Source organism: Protobothrops mucrosquamatus, unplaced genomic scaffold, assembly GCF_001527695.2.
Source record: "Protobothrops mucrosquamatus isolate PMUCROS unplaced genomic scaffold, P.Mucros_1.0 scaffold1829, whole genome shotgun sequence".
Taxonomy (NCBI): domain Eukaryota; kingdom Metazoa; phylum Chordata; class Lepidosauria; order Squamata; family Viperidae; genus Protobothrops; species Protobothrops mucrosquamatus.
This window is the reverse complement of record NW_015387962.1, coordinates 307,594-326,431: the sequence shown is the minus strand read 5'-3', so window position 1 is coordinate 326,431 and position 18,838 is coordinate 307,594. Positions and strand designations below refer to the sequence as shown.

Genomic DNA, 18,838 nt, shown 5'->3' with positions numbered 1-18,838 from the left:
CAGTGGTTCTCAACCTGTGGGTCGGGACCCCATTTGGGGTCGATCGACCATTTCACGGGGGTCACCAAGCAAGGCTGTCCGCCATTTTTTTTGGTCCGCCATTTTTCCCCTTTTCTGGCGGGTGCCTTACCTCCCTTGGGCTGGGCCAGCTGGTGGTCGGCCTGCTCCGTCTCTGCCGCTTGCCAGCTACGCCTCGGCCGGCGCAGGGGGCGGAACCACGCATGTGCAGCGCTCCCGGGTAGGGAAAGTCCTCAACTTGCGACCGGTTGGGTAGTCCTCGACTTACGACCGGTTCAGTCCTTGACTTACGACCGGTTTAGTCCTCGACTTATGACCGGTTTAGTCCTCGACTTACAACCGGTTGGGGTCGCGGCATTAAAAAGGTTGAGAACCACTGGTCTAGTTTAACGAAGAGAAGGAGTAAGGATTATATGATAACAGTGATCCACTATCTAAAGCAGGGGTGTCAAACTCAATTTCATTGAGGGCCGCATCAGCATTGTGGTTGCCCTTGGGGCCGGGTGGGTGTGGCTGGGCGGGTGTGGATGGAGTGGGTGTGGCCTACTGGGTGGGTGTGGCCAGCTCTACACTGTTCGCGTCAAGGGGGCCTGTGGGGGCCTGGGCAGGAATGGGACAGATCTGAGGGTCTCTGGCAGAAAGGGGTGGGACCGGGGCAAGTGCCAAGGCATGGTCCACTGGAGGAGCCTCACTGTTCCTCTCAGGCCATGCGGGGGGAGGGGCTTATGGAGCTAAGACTGAATGCGTTTCAGCATAGATGGCCACCACAAAATTGTACATTGGCTCCTGGCTGGCCTGGGCCAGGGCCAAGGCAGAGGGGGCCGTTCCCTCACTGTTTCCAGGATGGCTTCGCAGGCTACATGAAACCACTTCGTGGGCCGCATCCGGCCCCTGGGCCTTGTGTTTGACATGTCTGATCTAAAGGGCTGCCACAAAGAGGAGGTGGTTAACCTATTTTCCAAAGCACCTAAAGGCAGGACAAGAAGCAACGGATGGAAACTAATCAAGGAAGGAACCAACCTAGAACTAAGGAGAAATTTCCTGACAGTTAGAACAATTAACCAGTGGAACGGCTTTACCTTGTGTGTGCTCCAACCCTGGAGGTTTTTAAGAAGAGACTGGACAGAATGGTATGGGGTCTCCTGCTTGTGCAGGGAGTTGAACTAGAAGACCAGGGTTGGTCCTTTCCAACTCTGTTATTCTATTCCAGATGTATCTATGTTATAACTCCTAATAACCAGGAGGAGGCCCTGTGCAACACATTTCTGGAAACCAGTTACATAGTGCCTCCTGCTGGTCAATAACCATTATAACATCTGTAACAACTATAGATCCCTTAAGTGGGGAGATCTTAAAGCATAAGGTCAGGGGCATAAGAATAGTATAGGTAGCCCTTGACTTATGAGTGATCGCTTCGCAACCATTCAAAGTTACAACTGACCTCTCCAGAGGTACTTATGACCTAGTTCTGAAGTTCGGCAATTTACAGCCATTTGCTGGGTCCCACGGTCACATGATCACGTTTTATGACATCCTCGCCAAAAATTGGCATTTACTTCCAGTTTTCAGCAAAACTGACTCTTAGCAAACAATTGGTTCGCTTAACAACCGCCCCAGCGTTTGCTTTACAAACACAGCATTTGCTTAATGAGCACCACAAAACAAGGTCATAAAAATAGATTGGATGTGTGACAACCTGCTTTATGACTGTCATAACTCATGACCACAATGGGCAGACTCCATTACTGTCATAAGTCGAGGACTCCCTGTAAGCTGTGTAGTCTAAGAGCGTATAAGTCAGGGGTAGGCAACCTTGGCTCTTTTATGATTCGTGGACTTCAACTCCCAGAATTCCTGAAGTCCACGAGTCATAAAAGAGCCAAGGTTGCCTACCCATGGTGTAAGGAAACAGGTCCATTGTAGCAAATGTATCGCAACCACTAGGAGAAAGAACTCTGCATATTTTGCGGTGTGTTCTGGTTTGAATGACAAGTAGTGGGGATTCGTACTAATAAAAGAGAATTGGTGGTGATTAGTAATCTTGACACCACCCTCAACTGCACACGGAGAGTTCCCTGAACAGTTCTGCGACTGTTTATAAAGTTGGGGAAGAGTATTATAATAATATGCGCTATTTTATGTAAAATAAGCAATGTAGGATAAAAATTGGATAAAACTTAGCAGCTGAAGGAGTAACTTTGCCACAACTGCGCTAAACGAACTTCTCCCCTAATAGGTCATCAAGAAAGCAAACGACATCCTGAACGGAATCAGCAGTTCTTCTGTATGTACTGAAGTCATCCAGTCTATGCAGGGCATGGAATATTTATTAGGTATCATTTTATTTGATTTCATATCTAGGTAACACAATTGCAGGTAGTCCTTGACTTATGACCAGTTGCTTAAGAACCGTTTGGAGTTGCAACAGCCAAACACAAATTTATTTGGCAAGGGAGAAAACCGAGAATTAAATTCAAGTTAATACAAGACGTAAAGGAAAGCGGAGGATTCGGCCTCCCAAATTGGGAAAAATACTATCAGGCGGCAACATCTGCTTGGATAAAGGAATGGATACTCCTAAGGAATAGGAGATTGTTAGCATTAGAAGGCCACGACATGCAGATAGGGGGGCATGCGATACTATGGGACAGGAAACACAAGGCACATCAGTATTTTCAGAAACACTATATTAGACGGGCACTATTAGATGTGTGGACTAAAATTAAAAAATCTAATTACATGAAAATCCCCAATTGGATATCAACATTGGAGATATTTTTTCACCCAAAATTTATGAACTTAGGAAGGGTAATTACATATAAAGACATTCTAGATGAGAACGGAGAGTTGAAAACAAGAGAAAAACTATTAGAAGATGGCATAGAGCCGGAATGGTGGGCATATTTGCAAATACAATCTCGATACAGAAAAGATAAAAAAGAACCCGGGATAAAATTAGAACACACAGAATTAGATAAAATCCTACTAGGAACAGAAGATAAAACGATAAAAAAAAATATATCAATATTTACTAGAACAAGACATGCTAGAAGAACAATAAAAGATACAATGCTAATTTGGAGCAAAAACTTTGGCTATAGTATCGATTTAGATAATTGGCAACTATTATGGGATAGGAATAGGAAGCTAATGTTAGCTACCACCTATAAAGAAAATCTATATAAGACTAGCAAAAATGGACAAAAAATCCTCATCGATATGTTGGAAATGTAGAAAATTACCAGGGACTTACTATCACATGTGGGAATGCTCAGAAGCGCAAGAATTTTGGCATCTGATAAAAAATTAGCTGGAAGAGATATTATCACAAAAAATCGAATTAAAACCAGAAACCTTTTTATTAGGGATTACCAAGGATAAATTCAGCAAAGGATCTTTATATTTAGTATTGCACATTCTAACTGCATTAAGACTAGCCTATGCTCAGAAATGGAAGAGAAAAGAAACCCCTACCGAAGAAGAAGTAATAAATAAAATCCTATCCTGCGCTGAAATGGATAGGTCAGGGGTAGGCAACCTCGGCTCTTTTATGACTCATGGACTTCAACTCCAAGAATTCCTGAGTGGAAGTCCATGAGTCATAAAAGAGCCGAGGTTGCCTACCCCTGGGATAGGTTAACATTAGAACTTAAAAATAAAACTGAAACAGACTACTTCGAAATTTGGAATGAAGTGTATAAATGGCTAGAGTCAAGGAGGCATGCTAGGATGAATGTTGATTGATAAGTTGATAATTTAGAAATTTTTATACTAGTATTTTTCATAAGATAGAATTGAAAGTTATTTAACCACAATGTATATGATTGAAAGAATGCTTACCAGAAAGTCCATAGACTCTATATTCTGGACCATATAGCTCCATGTAACCTCGTATAGCTCTATGTAACCCTAACTAGAGAGCACGTATCAGTATGTTAGTAATAGGTCAGTGGGAGGAGTTTCTAAAGGGCTTTGAGAGACTTCCTGGACACTAGCCACAGGGGAGTTCTTTTGTTCATCTTGTGAATGGCATCCAGCCGCACGGCTGGAGATCCCACAATCATCCCACCATGTGACGCTTGGGCAGAAGAGGGGAAAATCCAACATCAATTTACCGATAGAAATGAACAGGAGATGTAATATCAGAGGCAATCGTCATGAAAGCAAGTAACCTATCTGATTATAAATATATTTCTTGTTATGAAATCATTTCTTTGTGTTATCTATCTGACTGGATTTAAAGAAGGCGTTTTTAACTCAGAGTCAGAATAGTAAAAAGATGCTCAAAATTCATATCAACTTTATAAAGCAAACAGTCAGAATACTCTATATGTATATTTTGTTATAATGTAAAGAAACTTTTTTTCCTTTTTTTTTACAAGGTAATACTAATAGTATTGTTTAAACCAGGGAAGTTGTATCATGTCCACTGTGTCTTTTTTGTTTTTAACTATATATTCAATAAAAAAAAATTTTTATAAATGCTCTTTTTTTCAAATGCTTCACAGGGGTCGTTGAAGTTTATCGAGTCACGAAGCGAGTGGAGCTGGGCATCAAAGCCACTGCCGTCTGCAGTGAGAAACTCCAGCTGCTCCTGAAGGATATCGATAAAGTGTGGAATAACCTGATCGGATTTATGTCCCTTGCAGCCTTAACGGTAAAGTGCGTTGGAACAATTGCCCGTTTGGCTAGAGCAAGGGGAGGCAACCTTGGCTCTTTTATGACTCGTGGACTTCAACTCCCAGAATTCCTCAGCCGGCATGGCTCAGCATGGAAACCTCTCCCTTTCTCCTCAGCATGGCTGGCTCAGGAATTCTGGGAGTTGAAGTCCACGCCTCTTAAAGTGACCGAATCTAAGAAACACTGGGCCGTAGCATTAGGATTCTGGTTTGGGACATCTATTCCTCCAATCTTTCCATTTTGATGTTCCCTAGTGGGAAAGTTAAAAGTGTGTATAGTCAAGGCATGGTTTTCCCAGTTGCAATGTATGGCTGTGAAAGTTGGACCATAAGAAAGGCTGAGCGCCAAAGAATTGAGGCCTTTGAACTATGGTGCTGGAGAAGACTCCTGCGAGTCCCCTGGACTGCAAGGCGCTCAAACCGGTCAGTCTAGAGGAGATCAACCCTGACTGCTCTTTAGAAGGCCAGATCCTGAAGTTGAAACTCAAGTACTTTGGCCACCTAATGAGAAGGAAGAACTCACCCGGAGAAGGGCCTAATGGTGAGATAGATTGAGGGCAATAGAAGAAGAGAACGACAGAGAATGAGGTGGCTGCATGGAGTCATGGAAGCAGTAGGCGTGAGTTTAAATGGACTCCAAAAGATGGTAGAGGACAGGAAGGTCTGGAGGAACGTTGTCTATGGGGCCGCAATGGGTCAGACATGACCTTGCAACTAACAACAAAGTGGGAAAGTTGACTTTTTCAAGTCAAAATCGCATGTGTCCTCTTTTTTTAATACAACAAAACCTTATTTTAATCGACAGATTTGGGAGGAGAGGGTGCTTGTTATTCATAAATGTTAAAATAGGAAAGGACATCACTGATGTGTCACTAACAAAATGCCATGGAGCATTGGGGAAACTGGACCTGCTGTGTGCAGTGTCTGGTGTATTCTCCAGTAAATTGCAATTTTACCGTCCTAGTACAAGCAGCCCCTGAATTATACAAGGCATTCATTCCAGGAATCCCTGCCCTAAAACTAATTTTCATGCAGGTCAGGTGGCATGTTGTGCACCTACAGAAACCAAAAACTGGCATTTTTGGAGCCCTGCGGAATTACAGATAGTCCTCAACTTATAACAGTTTATTTAATGACGGTTCAAAAATGTCAGAAAAAAAATTACTTATCACCTGTACTCGCACTTACAACCATCGCAGCACCCTCAGAATCATATGATCGTAACTCAGGCACATGGAACCTGGCTTGCATTTATGATGGGTTGCAACTTCCTGCAGCCTCATGTTCATCATTTGCAGCCTTTAATTCTGTTTCCCAGCAAAAAATGCCCACTGGGGAAGCTGGATTTGCTTAACAACTGCACGATTCCCTTAACAACAGTGTGATTCACTTAATGATAACAGCAGTTCATTTAACAACCACTGTAAAAATTGTGGTAAAATTGGGTCTGACTTGACGTATGATGAAAATTCCGGTCCTAATTGTGGTCATAAGTCAAGGACTACCTATATCAGGGGTCCCCAACCTGTGGGCCGTGGCCCACTACCGGTTCGTGGCCTATTCGCAACCGAGCCACGTGAGTGGCTGGCTGGTACGCGCATGTACTCCCACAGCCCCACTCACACAAGCATTGCAAGTGCTCGGGGCCCCACTTGCTCGAGTGTCGCAGGCATTCAGGGCCCCACTTACACCAGCATTGTGAGCACTCGTAGCCCCACTTGCATGAGTGACACAGATGCTCACGGCCCCACTCGCGTGAGTGCTCAGAGCCTCACTCATGCAAGCGTCACAGGTGATCTCGGCCTCACATGAGCAACAGGTGCTCATGCACACGCATGCACACACACACGCATCTTCCTCTCCCACAAAACCATCCCCTCTTTTCCCCCTCCCCGCCCTCTGGGTTGCCCACGCGAAAAGATTGGGGAACTCTGATCTATATCATCTCCTGACGGAAGAAAATTCAGAGGAAGAACATCTGCTTTATAGGCAGGTTCCTCTAAGAAATTTTTCTCCACAAAGATCCCCAACCTTTTGGACACCAGGGACCGGTTCTGTGGAGAAATTTTTTTCCACAGACTGGGGGGGGGGGGTAATTTTGTGTGCTGCCTGCATCCCACGGATGGGGTTTTGCTTGTTTGTGTGGACCGGTTGGTGGCATGCCGCGACCCGGTACCGGTCCACGGACCAGGGGTTGTGGACCCTTGCTCTAGGACTAAACTTAGGCAGTTCAAGGTCGAAAGAGCAAGTTATGAGGAAGACCTCTTCCTATTTGAGTTTAGATTTATATTTATCTCCCGCCTTTATTATTTTTAGAAATAACTCAAGGTGGCGAACATGTCCCCCATATCTTCCTCCTCCCGTTTCCCCACAACAACAACCCTGTGAGGTGAATTGGATTAAGTGTGAGTGATTGGCCCCAAATCACCCAATTGGCTTTTATGGTTAAGTCAGGACTAGAATGCACTGTCTCCCAGTTTCTACCCTGGCACCTTAGCCACTAAACCAGGGGTAGGCAACCTTGGCTCTTTTATGACTCGTGGACTTCAACTCCCAGAATTCCTGAGCCACCATGGCTCAGCTTGGAAACTCTCCCTTTCCCCTCAGCATGGCTGGCTCAGGAATTCTGGGAGTTGAAGTCCACAAGTCATAAAAGAGCCAAGGTTGCCTATCCCTGCACTAAACCAAACTGGCTCTCACAGTTCCTGCACACAGATGCTTCCAGGCCGAAGAGGCTGTCCTAGATTAAAAGTTGGATGGGCTTGTTTCTTTGCTCCCCCTGAGAAATGTTAAGATTCTCCTCTTTTCTTCCTGCAGCCTGATGAAAACTCACTGGATTTCTCCTCCTGTATGCTTCGCCCAGGAATTAAAAATGCTCAGGAACTGGCCTGTGGGGTGTGCCTCTTAAATGTGAACTCAAGGAGCAAGGCAAGTAGGGCGGCCATTTTAGTCTCTTCTCCTCCCCACTCTGCAATCTCTCTTTATGTTTTGCTGTCTGGGGTCTTTGTTTACTATACTCGTTTTACAAGATAGGGGATTCCAAACTTGGCAACTTGAAGACTTGTGGACTACAGCTCCTAAGATTGAAGGCTGGCTGGGGAAATCTGGGAGTTGAAGTCCATAAGTCTTGAAGTTGCCAAGTTTGGAGAGCCCTGCCATAAGAGATTGAACAGTACGGTCATGGGCGGCGTTCGTACAACTAACTTATAAATTTAAATACATTAAAATAAATTTCACTGGTTCTAGAATTAACCGGTTTTGAAGGTTTGCACAAGACCGCAAACTAAATGAATGAAATGGCCAGCCTAAACCACCCAAAATATAACCAAGTATTCCACTAACCCAGAGGAGCAGCTTGTGTGAATTTTGTGGCCACTAGATCTATAACTGGCCAGTTGTATAAAATCGGCCAGAGAATCATAGTGTTGGAAGAGACCCTTGAAGTCATCAAGCCTAATAAGAATAATATGACCCTATCAAACCTTTTTTTTCTTAGCAAATTTTTCCTGACATTCAACCAGAATTTGCCTTTCTGTAACTTAAATCCATTATTCCTTGTCGTTTACTGTGTAACAACAGATTGCAAGCTTTTTCTGAATGATCCCTTTGTAAATCCACTACCTTAGCCGTCATTACTCCAAACCAAACATACCAGTATCTATTTCTAGGGATTTAGAAAACTTTCTGTGCCCAAACAGCCAATCTGGAAAGATCCGTGTACGAATCAAAATATGCATGTTTTGGATGTTTGGTTTTGGTTACAGGCCAAAATGTGAATTTGGAGCCAAAGTGATTTGTAGGGAGGTAGAAGAGTGAGCAGGTGGAGAAGGGAAGGCAGTAGAAAGATTGTTGTTTTTATTCAGTGTAATTTAATTATTTATTTTAATTGATTCTTATATTCAGTTTTAATCATTGCTGTTATTGTACATTGTCCAAAATCACCTTGCATGCGATAAGTGGTCCTATCAATTTGATAAATGAAAATCTTTTTCTTTCTTTCTTTCTTTCTTTCTTTCTTTCTTTCTTTCTTTCTTTCTTTCTTTCTTTCTTTCTTTCTTTCTTTCTTTCTCTCTCTCTCTCTCTCTCTCTCTCTCTCTCTCTTTCTTTTTCTTTTTCCTTTCCTTTCCTTTCCTTCTTCCTTCCTTTCTTTCATTCTTCCTTTCTTTCTTTCTTTCAATCTATCTATCTTTCTTTTTTTCTATATTTATATGAATGAAATGAAATGAATATAAAAGAAGAAGACAGGTCAGTGGGAAATATCACTCTGGAAGGTGGTTTAGCAATTCCTGATGACCAGTAATGGAGAATATTTGTAGCTCATGGTTGAAATGAGGTCCTTGGTGCTCTCTGAGCTGGGTGCTCAGCCAAGCTCAGGTAGCACCAAGGACTCCTCAATTGCCGATGAGACCATCAAAGTGAGGAGGAAATAGACCAGGATGGTGGCTAGACCAAGGCAGTGGACAGGCTGATGAGAACTGCTGCAGTGAGATATCAGCAGTGGCAAAGAGAGAAGGGAAAGCAAAGGCAGAACAAGAAGGAATGGATGGAAACTAATCAAGGAAAGGACCAACCTAGAACTAAGGAGAAACGTCCTAACAGAACAATTAACCAGTGGAACGACTTGCCCCTAGAAGTTGTGGGTGCTCCAACACTGGAAGTTTTTAAGAAGAGATTGGATGACCATTTGTCTGAAATGATATAGGGTTTCCTACCTGAGGAGGGGGTTGGACTAGAAGACCTCCAAGGTCCCTTCCAACTCTGTTATTCTGCCTGGAGAATGTCCATGATGGGCAGTCTGGTGCCCAGGCTGTGCCATGGAGGGGAGGCCTGCATATCAGCCTTGCCCCAGCCTCCTATATATATAAAAAAAATCATCTCAGAAACTTTGCAGATTTTGTTGCAACCAAAACCAGAACATCCCAAGTATGGCTTCTGCCAAACCAGGGCAGATCCGAAAGAGTTGGCAGAAATTTGGAATATGATTTTTGAGGGGGTTCAAACCAAAAATATATTCCTGTTTCACGTACACCCCTCTTCTTATTTTTTGCTCGCGAGGTTGAACTTTGACTCCTCTGGTTATCCTCACTCTGCTTGTTTGCCATCGTTTTAAGTTTTTCAGAATCTTTCTTGGGAATGAAGTTCCCCAAACTGAACACATTTGCAAAATATAGCAAAACAATTATTGTCTATCGTTTGGAAATGACATTTTTGATGCAGACTGAAAATTGCATTTGCCATTTTAGCAGTCACAGTATACAGCTATCTTATATTAAACTTGTCCGGTTCATATAAATTGATGTTTCTCAACCTTGGCAGCATGAAGATATCTGGACTTCAACTCCCAGAATTCCCCAGCCAGCAATGCTGGCTGGGGAATTCTGGGAGTTGAAGTCCTCACATCTTCAAGTTGCCAAGGGTGAGAAACACTGACATAAAGCATTGCCAGGCCAGGTTTCTCCCATCCTACGGTTTGTGCATTTGATTTCTTTTTCCTAACTAAAGAAATTACCCATTTGTCTTTATTAAAATGCATTGTTATTTTTAATCCGCTTCTCAACCATCAAAGCTTTTATTTGTGTTTTCTATCATAATAGTTAACCTACCGAGTTTCTGCAGTTAGATAAGTATTCCCTCCACCTTTTCTTCCAAGTCATTATTAAACATTTTGTAAAGTAGCAGATCCAGGATTAAACCTTGTGGCCCAATCCCTAAATCACTTCTAGTTTCACAAGGAACAATTGAAAATTCTTTTGGATCATGATTTTCAAGCCAGCTGTGGAATCATTTAATATAATGGTCCCCATCCTTTCTGGACCGGCAGTGGCAGTAGGGCGAGATGGATTTGCACACACAACCTAGATCCCACGCATGTGCGAATGAAGCTTCGTGAATTCGCCTGCCACTTCCGTGACACGGTTACCAACAGGCGGTCCACGGCCCATGGATCGGGGACCCCTGACTTAACAGACTTGCCTTCTAACCCACATTTAACTATCTTGCTAATGTGAATGTCTTAGCGTTCTCTGTCAAATGAATGGCTAAGTCAAGGTATATTACATTCACAGCGTTCCCACCGTCTACGTAGGATGTTTTCTGACTAAACCATGAAATGAGATGACACTGACAAACCTTTGAGACAGCAGGCATTTCCCTCAAGCTAGCCAAGTTATAGCAAACTTCTCACCAGTTAGAGCAAACATGTCAAACACAAGGCTGGGGGGCCAGATGCGGCCCGCGAAGTGGTTGCATGTGGCCTGCGAAGCCATCCTGGAAACAGTGAGGGAACGGCCCCCTCTGCCTTGGCCCTGGCCCAGGCCGGCCAGGAGCCAATGTACAATTTTGTGGTGGCCATCTATGTTGAAACGCATTCAGTCTTAGTTCCACAAGGCCGTCTAGAAACAGCGAGGAACCAGCCCCTGCCGCGTTGGCCCTGCCCCCTGGGTGCATGTGAGGAATGAAGAAATGCACCATCACCTGGAAGTGGCCAGCAAATGGCCCTGACCTACTTCTCATATCCGGCTTGACAATTTTGTGGTGGCCATCTATGCTGAAACGCATCCAGTCTTAGCTCCACAAGGCCGTCTGGAAACAGCGTTGGCCACGTCAGCCCCACCCCCTGGTTGCATGCTGGGGAGGTGTCACCCTTTGTGAGGAATGAAGAAATGCACCATTGCCTGGAAGTGGCCAGCAAATGGCCCTTACCTACTTCACATATCCGGATTGATGGGCTCTGCCCCGGTCCCACCCCTTTCTGCCAGAGACCCTCAGATCTGTCCCACTCCTGCCCAGGCCCCCACAGGCACCCTTGACGCGAATGATGTAGAGCTGGCCACGCCCACCCAGTAGGCCACACCCACTCCATCCACGGCCACCCGGTAGGCCGCACCGACCCGGTCCCCCCGCCCGAGGGCAACCGCAATGCTGATGCAGCCCTCAATGAAATTGACTTTGACACCCCTGAGTTAGAGGATCTGAGAAGTTTTGTAGTATGGGAAGGAATTTTTGGGGGGATTTACAGACATTCCACATAGGGAGGGCTTCTCGGAAATTGAGGCTGCGCAATTTCCTCAGTGACTGTAGGAGAAAGCTGATATCCACGGAGACTAGGATAAGCTAGATTTGACTTAGCATGTCTGCTTAGCGTGGCAGGATGAAAGAAGGTATAGATTGGCAATCTCCAGGCCTTGACCATCAGTGGGATGAAGCGTCACGGCATGGAGCAGAGACCTCAGCTCCCGTGTTTTGGCGATGGTGTTGCTGACATTTCTTTTGGTTTTCGACATTGTTTTCAGAAAGAAGAAATGCCTCTGGAAGAACATCCTAGAGAAGTACGAATTCATAAACCTTGTCCGGTTTTTCCTCCCCCCGACTCTTTTATTGTTTTTTCTTTTTTAACTGTGTGTCCCAAACAAGATGTTGGCGTCGCTTTGGGCCATTGTTCTCCAACCACAATCTCTGCGACCCCCCCTTTTGTCTAACCTTTCGATTTTAATCGACTAACACAGCACACCGCCCAAGTCAATGTCCCTTCCTCTTCTTGGTCTTGTTAGCATGCTGGTTACGTTGTGAGTCGCTTGCTTTGTGCTGGTGTCCCTCGTGTGGTGGCTGTGGAGTTGTCAGTTCTGTAGTCTGTGTTATTGGTACTTATGTGTCTGTTAAGGCATTTGAGCTTCCTGATGGCTCCTTATCACCCAAAGAAAGATGGATAGAACTTTCTGTTCTTTGTTTCTTCTTTAAGAATCTAAATTCTCAGTGTTTTTGCACTGGACCTTTATAGGTAGTCCTCGACTTATGGCTGCCCACTTAGCAACTGTTTTGAAGTTACGGCAGATTTACCTTTGATCTACAGCAGTGTTTCTCAACCTTGACAATTTTAAAGCATGTGGACTTCAACTCCCAGAATTCCACAGCCAGCAATGCTGGCTGTGGAATTCTGGGAGTTGAAGTCCACATGTCTTAAAATTGTCAAGGTTGAGAAACACTGATCTACAGGAAGTTCTTGACTTACAACCATTCATTTAGTGACCGTTGGAAGTTGCAGTGGCCCAGAAAAAAGTGACTTATGGCCATTTTTCACACTAACAACCGTTGCTGCACCCCCATGGTCACGTGATCAAACTCCGGACGCTTTGCAACTGGTTCATATTTATGACGGTTGCAGTGTCCCGGGGTCACGTGATCCCCCTTTTGCGACCCTCTCACAAGCAGCGTCAATGGGGAAGCCAGATTCACTTAACAACTAGAATCTAGAATAGAATAGGAGCTGGAAGGGACCTTGGAGGTCTTCTAGTCCAGCCCCCCCTGCTCAAGCAGGAGAACCTATACCATCTCAGACAGGTGTTACTAACTGTGTTGCTAACTTAACAACTGCAGTGATTCATTTAACAACTCTGGCAAGAAAGGTGATAAAATAGGCCCAACCCCACTTAACAACTGCTTCCGTTGCTTAGCGGTGGAAATTCTGATCGTAAGTCGAGGTCTATCTGTCCACCTAGAAGCCAGGTGCAAAGTTCCAGTACGTGAACATGCATTTAATTCACCCCACCCTGGGACGTTCTACCAGTTTTTCTGGTCTTGTTCCATTTTGGCAGATGATAGATAACTGGGCAATCAATAATAACAACCTGCATTTGTCAGGATTAGAAAAAGTAGGCCTTGCACAGTGGACTAGTCAGCAAAACTAACATTGTTTGTGTAGAAAATTCAAGAAAAGGAGAAGAACTTTGCCTGACATCACGAAACGGAAAAGATTGCAGGGCAGTGATCAGATTTTACTAGGGAGAACCCCCAGGGTCTGGCAAGGTGTATCTTCAGATCTGCCCTACACCTCTTTGTCTTCCCAGTTTTACAAATAGGCCTTGACTTTACTACCACAATTAGGACCAAAATTTCCGTTGCTAAGCAGGGCAAGAGTGAAGTGAGTTTTGCTCGATTTTACGACCTTTTGGCCCTGTTTGTTAAGTGAATCACAGCAGTTGTTAAGCGAAACATGCAGTTGTTAAGCAAATCCATCTTCCCCCATTGACTTTGCTTGTTGAAAGCTAGCTCGGAAAGCCACAAATGGCAGTCACCTGTCTCTGGGATGCTGCAACCACTGTAAGTACATACTGGTTGCCAAACACCCAGATTTTTGATCATATGACCGCGGAGATGGTGCTGCGGTCATAAGTGTGAGGATTGGTCACCTTTTTCAGTACCATTGTAACTTTAAACCAGTGATGGCGAACCTTTTAGAGACCGAGTGCCCAAACTGCAACCCCAAACCCATTTATTTATTGCTGGGTGCCAGGTAGGCATGGCCCACTGGATGGGCGTGGCTGTGGTGGTCATGGCAGATTAGATGGGTGTGGCCAAGGTGGGTGTGATCACCTCAATGTTGCTCGTGGAGAGGGACGCCTGTGGGAGCCGAATAGGGTTGGGGGAGATCCAGGGGGTCTCTGGCAGGTGGGCAGGAGGCTCGTCCTGCGGGGTGAGGCAAGGCAAGGCAAGGCAGGGCAGGGGTGCCATTGTCACAGGGCAAGGTGAGGCAGGGGCCAGGTGGCTGCTGCCTGACACCATCGGCCCCTGCACACAGAGGCCAGCGAGCGCATGGGTGCTGGGATGCATCCGGCCACGTGGGACCTCAGCGAGTTAGCAGGCAGCTGGTTGAAGAGGGACGGTTGTCATCTCCGGGGCATGGCGCGCGTGCCCACAGAGAGGGCTCTGAGTGCCTCCTCTGGCCCGCGTGCCATAGGTTCGCCACCACTGCTTTAAACAGTTGATAAGCGATTGGCTGTAAATCAGGGACAACCTGCATTTAATAGAGCATCTCTGGATTCAACTTGGATGACATGCCACTGCAATTTGGAACCACGCTTGCTGCACTTCATCCCTGAGTTTGAGTTAGGTTCATTTAGGTTAGACCAGCATTTCCCAAAACCACAATGTAAAAAAGACGCTGAGACTCTAGAAAGAGGGCAGAGAAGAGCAACAAAGACGATCAGGGGACTGGAGGCTAAAACATACAAAGAAAGGTTGCTGGAATTGGGTCTGTCTAGTTTAATGAAGAGAAGGATGAGGGGTGACAGGATAGCAGTCTTCCAATATCTCAGGGGCTGCCACAAAGAAGAGGGAGTCAAGCTATTCTCCAAAGCGCCTGAAGGCAGGATGAGAAGCAACGGATGGAAACTCATCAAGGAGAGAAGCAACCTAAAACTAAGGAGAAACTTCCTGACAGTTAGAATAATTAATCAGTGGAACAACCTGCCTCCAGAAGTTGTGAATGCTTCAACACTGGAAGTTTTTAAGAAGAGATTGGACAGCCATTTGTCTGAAATGGAATAAGGTTTCCTGCCTGAGCAGGGGGTTGGACTAGAAGACCTCCAAGATCCCTTCCAACAATGTTATTCTAGTCTATTCAAAGCCCTGGCCACTTCACATTGTGTGTCCTTCAACTCCCATAATTCTCATCAGTGGGTACCCCAGCTGTGGAATTCTGGGATTTGAAGTTTACACATTTAGAAGTGGCCAAGTTTAGGAAATACTAAGTAGATCCTTTCTCAAGAGCACCTTGATAGAAAGTTTGGAAAGCCCAAAAGCAGTCAGCCCTTCCTTCCTTCCTTCCTTCGAGGTCAACGAGCCCAAACGCACCACGCGGTGTTTCTCACACTTTCTTCTTGGTCTCCTTCTCTCTAGGCCTTCAACTCGGAGACGGACAGCTTCAAGCTTGCCTACGGAGGGCATCAGTACCACGCCAGCTGTGCTAACTTCTGGATCAATTGCGTAGAGCCCAAACCTCCAGGCCTTCTGTTGCCCGACCTCCTTTAAGCAGACGGCTCTCGGCCAATCTTTGGTCTTCCCGAGGGAGCCGTTCCCGGAGGGAGGGGGGGAACTGGGCACGCGAGAAGCCCACGTGAAATGGTGCTGGTGCTTTAGGGTGCTTCGAAAACGTTTATCCTAGACTAGCTGTTCTCGTGTGAAGGGTAAATGCCACTGGTGTATTTTTTTAATCTGCAAGAACCTCGCGAAGACCTTGGCAAGGATTTGGAGATACACCCTGATATTTTTTTTTTTGGGGGGGGGGGGGGAGGGCACTAGTGCAGGGGTCCTCAAGCTTGGACAACTTTAAGACTTGTGGACTTCAACTCCCAGAATTCCTCAGCCAGCTTTGCTGGCTGAGGAATTCTGGGAGTTGAAGTCCACAAGTCTTAAAGTTGCCCAAGCTTGAGGACCCCTGCACTAAGGCACAAATGCCTTCTTGAGCAGAACCGGACTCGCCCCGCCTTTCAGTTGTGGCAAAGTGCTGGTTCTTTTTGCCGAAGCTCGTGATAGTTTCCTCGGAGGAGTAACTTGCGTTCCAAACATTTGCAAGGCCCGAAAGGGTGAGGGGGCTTCACTTGCTTTTTAATGTGCATGCCCTTTTAAAATAACCCAATAACCCCTGCGGCTTTTCCCAAATTTTCTCCCGAAAAGGAACTTTCCACTTTGTAGGTTTCCTAAAGGTTTATCGTTGCTCGACCTAAATGACCCCTTTTAAAGAAATCCTCCATCATGGGCATACGTACCTGTGCTGACACGCATATTACCCTTTCATCCCCATCCGTGCCTGTCTCTTCCCCACCCAATCCTGCCTTGAAACGAGACCCCAGGTTAGGTGAAGAGATCCAGTTATACTTGACTGAAGGCGACCTGGCCTTCCGTCCTTGAACCCTTCTTCAGAACTATTGTTTCCTGGCACCTTAAAACGAGTTGACATTTATCGCAGTGCAGTCTCTTGTGTTGGTCTGCTGTCCCTCATGGTTTTGCAGTAGAAAAAGTAGAAATGGGAAGTGGACTGTGGGAAGCAGACAATCCTCTATTTCACGAGTGTTGGACCTTGTCGACTTGCTGGCTGGGGAATTCTGGGAGTTGAAGTTCAGAAGACTTCAACTTGACAAGGTTCAGCACCCCTGTCCCAGTTAACATGTTTTCTTTTTAATGGCATCAACACTGTAGAAGTTGGTTAGCGGCCAAACAGGAGTAGCAGAGAGCACTCATCCGGCAAAGACTGTCGTGGTGCTTCATCAGATCACGGAGGCCTAGGGAATCCTCTTCGCTCCACTTCTCAGCAGAAGTTGATATTTTGATTGCCACCGAGACAGGACTGCGATCAAAGCCACCGGGGCTGTTGCAAAGCTAAACTCTCAGCCTCTTTTCCCCTTCCCTGTTTTCAGCTTGTGAGCTACCGTGCTCAGTTTGAACAGAGCCTTTTTTAAAACATCAGGTTTAATGAAGCAAGAGTGGTAATTATATGCTCCCCCGATTAGAAATGAGCTTACAGGTTGAAAATGCTTTGATCCGAGGCGTTGGTCAGAGATAAACTTTGCATTTTTCTTCTCCACTATTTGACATCTCCAAGTCACGGCTGGCAACTAGACGGTGGTCTCTGTTGACCCAAAACAAGCAACGGCCAAGCTCAATCTTGCTGCCACTGTTTGCTGCTATGATGATTTTCCTATTCTCTGCTTAGTGGGAGTTTTCTCTGCAGGCGGCTTTGAAAGAGCCCTCCTGCAATGTCCCTGCAATGCTTGAGAATAGGACTTGCCCAAACAGCCTCTGTGTTGGTGCATGGCGGACAGACCTCTCAGGGTGCAGAGGTCCTTTAGGACAGGGGTCGTCAACCTTGGCAAGCTGGCTGAGGAATTCTGGGAGTTGAAGTCCACAAATCTTAAAGTTGCCAAGGTTGACGACCCCTGCTTTAGGAGACCCCTGGAACGGTTGACCAGGCGCAAGTCTAGGTGTCCCCAGGGCAGTGCTTCAGAGCAAAGGAGAAAAGCCTGGCAATCAAAGATATCTACACACACACACACACAATCACACCCCTCACAGGAAAAACAGGAAAAGCCAAAGGAGCAAATAACCCAGGAAGAGATTGCAGTATGTGATTGTGATACTGTTTTTCTTTCTCCCTTCTTCTCTTCCCTCCCTCTTCCTTTTCCCTTCCCTTTTTCTCTTTCCCTTTCCTTACTTTCCTACCTTCCATCCTTTTTTTCCTATCTTCCATCCTTTTTTTCCTTTCTTCCTTCCTTCCTTCCTTCCTTCCTTCCTATACTCACCATAAGCCGATCAAGAATCTCTTTTTCCAGTTCACTTCCACATGTCTGGATATTTAGCAGACTTGGTTGGAGATAGGTTCTCTAAGCCCTTTGGGGGTTCAGACTACAGACTTCTCATTTGGCACGGGGTCCTCCTCCTGTGGTGGCCATAGCCACATTTCCCAGAGCAAAAGGAGACCATCTTCTATGTAATAAAACCCTAATTCTCCTAAGGTCACATAGTAGTTGAGTTTTGCTTCACTTTGATAAATCTCTGCAGAGTATAAGCAGTTTCCCTGTATGTAGACCAGGGTTTTTCAACCTTGGCAGCTTGAAGATGGGTGGACTTCAAGCAAGGATGACTGGGGAATTATGGGAGTTGAAGTCCATCCATCTTTAAGCTGCCAAGCCTGATGTAGACCAGGGGTCTTCAAACTTGGCCTTTTATGACTTGTGGACTTCAACTCCCAGAATTTCTCAGGCAGCGTGCCTGGCTGAGGAATTCTGGGAGTTGAAGTCCACAAGTCATAAAAGGGCCATGTTTGAAGACCCCTGATGTAGACACAAAACACAAGCTTCTGCAAAATCTCAAAACAAGTCTCTCCGCCACCCATGTCCCAAAATTTCAACCCTAAGCCCCCTCCCCTCAGTGATGATACTACATCACCGCCACACCCCTAGCAACCCTAGGAGACTGAAAATAATAAAGCACCACCCTAGCTGGAATTGATCGTCCATCTTTCTAATCAAATTTGGTGACTCAGATTCTTGCTTGGTGCTGTAGGACAAAGAGTCCTCAGAAATGTCTCACAGCTGAGCCAACATCCATCCCACCCCTTAAAGGCATTCACTACATCCTGACAGGTTCATTCAGTAATAAACCTGGGTCTTCAACGCTGAGGGAAATGGTGAAATCCCTCGAGTTCAGATGTTAATAGATCTAACCAGCCTACATTCCAACTAGGAAAAAAAAATAGCTCCAGGTTTGCTGAAATGTACCAATTTGCAGCTAATGGGAAAAGGAAGGGTTGCAATAATGAAGAGCATTTCTCTGTAACTAAGAACAGCTGAAGCTGGTTTAAGTCCTAG

The 18,838-nt window shown here is 45.5% G+C and overlaps 1 protein-coding gene across 1 annotated transcript in view; it reads left to right on the top strand.

Annotated features, from left to right (window-relative positions):
- The window catches only part of SYNRG (synergin gamma), a gene marked incomplete at its 5' end in the record, with an annotated part of 76,083 nt that extends 60,580 nt beyond the window's left edge, over positions 1 to 15,503 (top strand). The window contains 3 exons of the mRNA XM_029285536.1: positions 7,515 to 7,625; positions 11,990 to 12,025; positions 15,372 to 15,503. Coding sequence (XP_029141369.1) covers positions 7,515 to 7,625; positions 11,990 to 12,025; positions 15,372 to 15,503 — 279 coding nt within the window. The remainder of the gene's footprint in view (positions 1 to 7,514; positions 7,626 to 11,989; positions 12,026 to 15,371) is intronic.
- Between the last annotated feature and the right edge of the window lie 3,335 nt (positions 15,504 to 18,838).